Source organism: Benincasa hispida, chromosome 5, assembly GCF_009727055.1.
Source record: "Benincasa hispida cultivar B227 chromosome 5, ASM972705v1, whole genome shotgun sequence".
Classification (NCBI taxonomy): Eukaryota; Viridiplantae; Streptophyta; class Magnoliopsida; order Cucurbitales; family Cucurbitaceae; genus Benincasa; species Benincasa hispida.
In genome coordinates, this window is record NC_052353.1 from 13,165,795 (window position 1) to 13,175,001 (window position 9,207).

The following is a 9,207-nucleotide window of genomic DNA, read 5'->3' on the forward strand; positions in this document are numbered from 1 at the left end:
AAACATAGACATAAAGCATGAAAATACAGACAAAACTTATAATTTAACCAAAACAAAATAGAAACTCAATACAAATGCTAAAAAAATGTTGCTTTTTAATGTGAACAAAAGTAAAAATTTGGGTAGATAAGACACCAATTTTCTTAAAAGTTGATTAGATTCTCCACGCAACAATTAATTGTTGAACTAAAAAGGAGTAACCAAAATTATTCCAATATGCCATTACAATATATGACACCATCTAATAACAGCTCCATATAGGTTCAACATTTATGTATCTTAATAACCATTCAGATTCAGTACATGTTTGGAATACATCCAATAATACTAGATTGTTTGAGCCCCTTAAATAATTTCTTGCACTTCTTAATTGTTTAAGAACTTCAATAACACAAAATATATCAATCAAGATTGACCCTTTAGAGAAAGGCAAATTTCACAACATTGATCACAAGCCAACATCAAAGAAATTCATCCAAGAACAAAAAAATTTCACTACAAAGCCTTGATTACAACAGAAAGCAGCAGGCAGCCAGACGAAATAACTTCGTTTTTCTATGCCGAAAAAATAAGCAGAAAAGAGGGAGGAAAGAATATAGAGGCTTGGTTTACATATGCTAACAGTATAAACATCAGAAGCTAGGCTCAAAGGTGAAGGACAATAAAACAAAAGCAACTATAATGCTCAAATGATCCATCAAAAACCACCCATCTCTCCATGAAGCTTCTCTTATATACCCTCAATATAATCACGGTGTCGACGAGAAAGCTGTGCACATTCTCTCTGTCCGATCAATTTTTTCCTTTCTCTACACTTTTGCACTAGATCTTTATAATTCTAACACCGGATCTCGTATGATCCAGCTTTAGTAATGTAACGAACCCATTCAACTGTATTGTAACCACTCTTCTCCCACACCTGAAGAACAAAGTGACAAAAAGGGTTCATTTTGGACCAGCAGGAAAGAGTTGGCACTCACATTACTAAAACTACAGCACTTGAGAATTTTCTAATGACAAAACTTCGAGTCAAACATATCTTAGACTGATCTTTGAACCTTCTTTGGAATGAGGTTTTAAGTGTTTACAAAATTATGCACTTAGAAAGTTCGTTCCAAACAAATCCTTAAACCCACTCGCATAACTAATTTACTAATACCGCTTAAAAAAGATGCTAGTTATTTCAAATTTCAAAGAAACGCATGGTAAGAAATTACATCTAGCATGCCTTCTAGAGATATTCAGATTTGCACATGAAAGCCGGTCTAATGTTTGAACCCTCCCTCCTTAACTCTTACTTTAATGAAAAAATAAAATGAAGTCCATACAACTGTTTAGATTAATGCAAATTCTATCAGATCAGAAATTAGTCATCTAGCATCATTCACAAGAGACAATTTTTCCTTTTTCTTCCAACTATTGTCGTGCCATAAACTGAATGGTTTCATCACAGAATATTTATATATATATATATATATGTCATAACATCATATGCATGGATGGACTTCTCTGCTACCAAGTAGTTGGAAAAAAACAATAAATACCTTAAGGAAACGGACTCGTAAACCAGATGCCGTGAACATGGGAACCTGTAAACCCAAAAGTATAAATATTTTACCCGCAACATAATTATAAGCCAGAGAAGAAAGAAATTAACGCCCTAATTCATATGAACATCTATACCCAGTTTGAAGATGGTAAACCAGTCCTTGTGACGACATTTTAAAATCTCTCTTTCTTTTTCTTAATGAAGCTGTTTAGGAGAAAACGTTTTAGAATCTTCTTTTTATTTTTGGTGTCCAAAATTTTAAAAATAACTACAGTTGATATTTTATTTATGGAACAAAAAATTGTTTCTTATTTGGGAACAATATAGAAACCTGTTTGGCCAATGAACACTTAAAACAGTTTTCAGTCTCAGGCTAACCATTTAACAAGAACATGCAAATGTTCTTTTAAACAGTTCTAAAAACTATTGCAGAACAAAAACCACGATGGAGAGAGCACTATGAAAACCATTGAAGCAACCCCCAACAGAGCAGGAGAATAAAGCCCGTGCCTAAGCTAATGTTAAAGAAAATCCATCAATGCATCGTCACTAAAATAGTATGCTATGATTAAATCTTTGAGAACCTGAAACTCCATCTGAATTGGTGGCCGTGTCCAAGGCTTCCTTTCGGTCATTGTAGAAATCAGCTCGACTTCTGCACTCATGGTTGGTTCTGTTTGTCCAGGAAATTTTCTGATCCTAAAATTGACAAAAATAAAAATCTAAGCCACAACTACATATTCATAAACATGAGACTGAACATAATATACTCATTCAGCAGAAAATTAAGTTCATGTGAGAACGTGAGAAGCCCTGTTAAGGAAATCATAGTGTACAAAGACTTTTTATTTATTTTGAGGTGGAATTCTAAAGGCATCAATTAAGATCGATCGAGAATCGAGAAGCTTGTGGATAATATGAATTATGAAATGAAATCACATACACCTAAACTCATTGCACAAATATAAGAGAATGCATGCATGTAGGACATGTATAATGAAAAAAGAAAAGAAACAAGAAAGCAACCACATGAGCATGTGATAAGTAAAACCAAAAAGGATTACAGAAATCTATGTGAGAATCGAGATTACACCATAACAAACTAAGACTGAAAACATGAAGACATTTGTAATAAATGGGAAAAAAAACTATAGAGGATATGATATCACAAAGATGTAACTGCACAAATATCTATGATACAAAATGATCATTACCACGTATTTGTCCAAAGAAAAAACCAGAAACTCAATGAGCATATTTAAAACTACAGAAAACACTCACTTCCACACAATGCAATCGATTGAGGCATTGTACTTGGCTCGACCTGATGTCACTTGAAAACTAGTTTTAGCTGTCTGTTTTGGAACAGGAATTTTAATGACCACGCCAAGAGCAAACATTTTTGCACCAAAGACACTCTTCACCTGAAGGCCAGTAGATATTGGACTTAAAAAGAATTGTAGAACTTGGTACATCAAGATCATCAAAAGTAAGAGAACCACAAACCTTAACATTAACTTCCATATGTGTCCTACCAAGCTCCTTAATTGTCGGGAGTACACGGAATGGAAGATTAACACCCTCAGTAATACGATATCTGCATCAAAAGAGGATCAAGACATTATATCAGATATAGGAGAAGAAATACCTTGCACATATGAGAGAATAACCATGAAAATGGAATAAACTTTCAGTTTGCCTCCAAACAGAATATTATCCATTTCCCTCTCTCTACCTCAATAGGGTGGAGTTTTTTGTCCTTCCCTCTATGACAGATCAATCACATGAATAATTTTTGCACGAGTTGCACACTAAATGTTCCACGCAGGTACAACTAATGACTCACTCAAATACGGATAAAAAATCGAATCAACTTTAAATAAGTGCAAAAGCACTCATACTTGCTTCATAAGTACAAAACTGTGTCCATGACATGCTGATAGGGACCGCAACAAACATTACTGAGGTGAACTGTGAGACCCCAAATTATCCATACTTATGGAGGAAGGGACAAATTGGGGAATGCACAAGCGACAGATGGGTAAAGGGACGTCAATTCTGTTATCTAGTGTGGGGACCAGCTGTGGGTTTTATGAAAGAGAATAAGTTCTGGAAGTTTTGGAAAGCTGAGGCTTAGGAGGGGATTTCCAGCTCTCTTCCATGCGCCAAATCGTTCATCATTTTCTTATTTCTATTTTTTATTGTTCTTGTTCTTTTGAACTTTTGTCATTGTTGTGGATCTCTGTTCTTCATTTGGCAATAGAAATATCACAGGGGGGTTCCTATTCCCCTGTTTTCAGGAACTTGTTGGTTTATTCTGTTAGCAGGAGAAGAAGATACCTAACGAAAACCTCCATATTTCATCGAAATGAAAATGGTATATTCTATAATGGTAATAACTAAAATAAATGGAATCTCAACTTTAATCAACACATGAGACAGATTAAAGATTCAAGCTTACTTCATCAATTCAAATTCCCCATCTGGGGGCACAAAGCTGACTGTCTTCTCTGAGTTAAACCTCGTCAAATTTACACATTGATGAAAAGTAACATCATCAAGCTCAATTGTTTTGCCACTGCAAAATAAATCATAAAACAAAAAATGCATATCTTATTAAATCAAAACTACAACGGGGGATCGTTAACTCTATACTACAGTAACTGGACCAATGAAATATCACAAAATAAAGAAAAATGTGAAACCAAAATCTCTTCTAAAGAAATAAACATTTCATTGATATAATGGAATGAGACTAATGCTCAAAATACAAGGAGACTTAAAATATAGAATCTTAGGATGTGGAGATGCACCCAGATATCTCAATTAAGTTGACACATCCTTAGCACCCTCATTACATCCAATACAAAATAAAAAAACACTACTTATGAGAAACCGAAATCTCTTCTTGAATCCTACGAAATTCCACACTGCTTCTGAGCTAAAGTAAACATGTATGTAAGAAAGGCCTAAGCCAAATTACTCTTCACAGCCACAATTCAAAAGATGAAAATAGTGAAACTACTCAAACTGCTTATAACTGTTTTTTTGCTCCTTATATAAATTCGGGCAAATAGCACAAGACAACTTGTTTAACATGAAAGTTTTCAACAACTGATTTTAATTGCAGAATAAGAGTGGAGAAAAACTTCATGACACACATGAAGTTAAATAAAAAGCACAAAAACTGATCCACTAATACACAAAGACACGTGAAAATGCTTAACATTAAATCTAGAAGGAAAAAGAAGAAATAAGAAATAAAACATAAAGATAGAGCAAAACCATTTGTTTCTCGTTAAAAGTACATAAAAAACAACACGAACATATGGAAAACTAGTATTCATCCTAGTTCAGAAAAGAACCCTGCATCCATGTAATGTACAGGGCATTATCGTGATTCTGAATTAGAATATTATATTGACGAGATCTTATTTAAAGAACAATAAGTTTGGTACTTGAACTTTCAAGGTTGGAACTTTAAGAGATTTCTAATACTAATAGGTCTAGCACCTAGAATTTCAATCTAGCATCTTAAGTCCATGTTGTTAACTTCTTCATTTTACAACTGACAGTAAGGCACATGAAATTGACATTAATCAAATATCAGCATCGAAAATTGACATTAATCAAATATCAGCATCAAAAAGCAATGGCAATGGAATTGTTTCTTATCCAAAAAAAAAAAAAAAAAGGAATGGTAATGCCAACCCAAGCAATCTTTTCAAAACTTCTTAAGAGAACTTACCAAGCAGATCAGAATAGAATTTTTTGGTACAACACTACAATAAAAACATAATAGACCATACAATTATGTCAAAAGAAACTGAAGAAGCTATAAAAGATGCACTCCGTATAGCTACACAATACAAATACATGATAAAACTAATCATGTATGAAAAGAAATCCAGTTGAAAAAGAGAAGAGTTAAGGATGCTAAATAAATAATTGAGTTTGGTGTAAAAAAGGGTAGCCTTGGATGGCCAAGATAAATCAATAAAATATAATATGGCTGTAGAGTATCATTGAAGTCACCCATGAGAAACTACCTCTTAGTTGGACGGGACTTCAACTGTGACTCTTTCTCAAGGCCAATCTTATCATTTAAACCCAACTTTAAATCAGGCATTCCAGAAAGAAAGCACTTCATAAGAATCTTCCCAGTTACATCGCAACGCAGAACACTACCTATGATCACCAATAGTTTTTAAGTTTCCACAATGGGTATGTGACACAAAAGGAACTTTGAAAGCCATTCACTACCTTTTGAAGACATAAGAAGGTTTACACTTTCAACAATATCTAAAAAGACCTGCATACAGAAAATGTTCAGAATTTAGTTAGGTTCTTTATTCATGCAAACAAAAGAGAAAGACTCGCCATTCACCTCATTCTTTTTATATACAAGGCCTTCCCTTCGCCAACCAACAGCACCAGTAACTTGTAAAGTTGCATTTGGGACAGGTTTATCCGAAGGCTTTTTTAGCATAGGGTGCAAAAAAAAAAGGACGTCAGTAAATATCATTTATAAACAGACATTTATTCCTCTTTAAAACTATATTTTTACTTTTGCCACAAGAGAAACTTTTATTGATTTAGAGAAAATTCACGAAGGAAAAGAAGATGACAAATCCTCTTAATATAAATAGCAAGCAAACTATGAAGGGTGTTAGAGAGATGTAGAAAAAAATTGTACGGTACAGCAATGTTACAGTTAAGCCTCCTTAACATGCTCAAAATCTGGCTTATCCCGCCAGGTTGTTGGAAAATATACATATTATCTAACCTTGGATGAGAATGGAGAGCGAACTCCTTCTTGAGTGATATACAGTTTTAGAATTTCGGGAGAGAGGTTTTGTGGGTAGCCAAAATCCATTATTTCTGCAATTAAGGCAGATATCAGCCTTCCACTCATTTCCATGACATAAATGCCTCTAGTTTTCAAAATCAGTAATAATAAAGCAACAGGTATGCCATGCATGTCCAATTGTAAGCATATACATAAACTTCCAGTAACAAATACACACACATATGTAAGATAAAACAGATCACAGATCTACTCAATTTAACACAACCAAAAGCTCTAATAGAAAACTAGGAATGTTTCTTTTTTCCCTTTAAAAAAACAAAACAAGCTTTCACAAAAAAATAACAGAGGGGCATACAAAGAATTGGTTCCACAAGATGTATGAGCGTATAATTAGTATAGTAAATTGTCATGCTAACCCTTCGACCACAATAGAAAATAAAAGGTATTACAATTGTCTATAGACAATCTAGTAATTGAACAACTCAACACTCTAGTAATTGAACAACTCAACACTCTAGTAATTGAACAACTCAGTCACAGAATATAGCCCATACCACATATTGCATGATATCTCATAAGGGACCACACCTCACCCGAAGATCTCTCAGCCCCTCTAAAAATTCTATTGTTTTTCTCCCTTGAAGACCCCAAGCAATAGCACAAAGAGCAGTCCACAGCAGGTGGCCCATTTCTACTTGTGCTAGTAGAATGTTTTTTCCCCTTCTTTTTCATTTAATTTTTTAACAAGAAAATTATAGTCCTATGGCACAGTTTTTACAAAATAAACTTTATTCAGCAATATAACTGTTACAATTTTTTTCTGCTTGAAGCTGATCAAACTATTAAGTATTAACTATGTTTCTCTCTCCCATACTTGCTCTCATAACAAAAAGACCAAACATAGAAAGTAAGAAAACAAGAATGGAAACTGCCAAGAAGGCATCACATACCATCCAAGAGCTCGTAAATAAGAACAAAATTGTTTCGAATTGCATCTTCATCAAAAGCGCCACCAAAATAAGATTTGAACAGTGCAACAGCCTGTAAGAAAAACTCACTCATAAGTCCCATAAAAATAAGATATGTTTCCTTTATTATTTGGCTAAACTCAATTCCACAGAAATTTGACTACATAAAAAACGGTGTTTAATATCCTAAATAAGGCAGCTAAATATAAATTCGAAAATAGTTGATTAATCAAGCATCAAAACTTAACTCATGAAGGGAAAAAATATTCCACCAAAGTATACAACCACAAGGAAGATGCTAAATACCTCAACCACAAACTTGAATGCACAAGCTACATTTGCATTACTGCTTACAACAATCACAATGTATACATTGCTAATTCTCATGTAAAAGAAAGAGCAACCACCAATCTGCCGCACAGGACACGTGCCAAGTTCTTTTGTCTGCATTATATGTGTTCGGAAGGCATCCACCATATTTCCCCTGAGGGAATTTATTAGATTTAGAAAGTTAAACAGCATAAATTAACGAGAAAACATAAATATGCATAAAACTTCCATCCCTAAGCTGAAATAAGCAATATTCCATCAATGCAATAATATTACGCCTGTAGATATCAGAGACAATAGAATAACCAAACACCTTGAAACTAATACTACACACCACACTTTTAGAAGCTTAAAAAAGTCATTTCGGCTTACCACCATTTTTGCATAGGGGCTTCTCTACGGTAACCCTACCAAAAAAATGACATAATAAACAAGGGTAGGGTTTTCTACATTGCGTCATAAGGTAATTTACCATTTTCTTTTTCTTGTTTTTCACTCTTTTTCCTTCCTACTCACCTTCTCATTTTCTTCTCATCCCTCCTTATTCATCTGCTTCTTCTATTCCTCTCTTGTCATCTTCTTGCTCTTCCTCTTCTTCAAGAGTGAGGCGAGTGCTCGTAACCCCATTGCAACTAAGTACACCTTTTAAACCACTGATTGAGCACCAAATATATAACATTACCATGGAAACCCCATAGTCCACAATTCGATTCCGATAATCATCTCAGACTCAATTACAAAGAACCTCAATTTAAACAACACTTTCCAAATTGTAAACTCTACCCAATAAACAAAATCGTATCCAGACTTCCCCCAACCTAATAATATATCCTCCAAAGTGATCTTATAAGCACAAAGGCACGCCGCGAACCTTTTCAATACTAATTGAAACTCAGAAGAACAAGAAAAAGAAGAAAACGAGATAAAATTACCCGACATCGTCGCGGTAGAGACGATTAATGAGAACATCCCCTCGGAGATTGAGGAAGTAAATGGCCGATGCAGCCACCGGCATGTCTGATCCAGCGGATCGTGTCCCAAAGTAATAAGACACAGAAGAGAACGAGGTTGAGGAAAAAGTGAAAAAAACTATGAGAGTCAGACGGAGACAAAGAAGTAGTAGGGATGAGATCTGGAGAAATGGAGAATTGGAATCTGGAGTTGAGATGGGAAATCTTTTGGTGAAGAAGAAGAAGAAGGGATTTCTGTGATTCTTCCCTGCAACTATGAACTCAGAATTGTTGACCCAACCGAAGTCCGAACAAGATGCGATAACAAAAAGCAGAAAAATGGTTTTTCTTTTTCTTTTTTCATTTTTCAAAAAAATTAAAAAATGAAAATAAAAAAAGGGAAACGAAGCCACTCTTTTTTGGCTATCAGAGTCAGGTTTCGACCCTGGAACCTGGAGGTTATAGACCCACCACGATTCCGCTGCGCCATTCTGATTCGTTGATATAAGGTTTGTTAATTTTATAATTATTCACTATAGTTCTACTGACTTTCCGCCACATCGGAGGACGAGTTACATTACATACAAGTTATAAATACTA

General features: G+C 34.5%; 1 protein-coding gene across 1 annotated transcript; it reads right to left on the reverse strand.

The window, feature by feature from the left end:
* Positions 1 to 418: 418 nt before the first annotated feature.
* LOC120078257 (AP-2 complex subunit mu) lies at positions 419 to 8,953 on the reverse strand. Its single transcript, XM_039032481.1, has 13 exons — positions 8,590 to 8,953; positions 7,634 to 7,811; positions 7,310 to 7,400; positions 6,336 to 6,430; positions 5,937 to 6,026; positions 5,813 to 5,861; positions 5,599 to 5,737; positions 4,011 to 4,127; positions 3,056 to 3,146; positions 2,831 to 2,973; positions 2,134 to 2,248; positions 1,545 to 1,589; positions 419 to 919 (listed from the first exon to the last, which is right to left on the reverse strand). Exons 1-13 carry the CDS (start codon positions 8,670 to 8,672, stop codon positions 839 to 841), a joined length of 1,317 nt encoding a protein of 438 aa, XP_038888409.1. The 5' UTR covers positions 8,673 to 8,953; the 3' UTR covers positions 419 to 838.
* Positions 8,954 to 9,207: the final 254 nt, after the last annotated feature.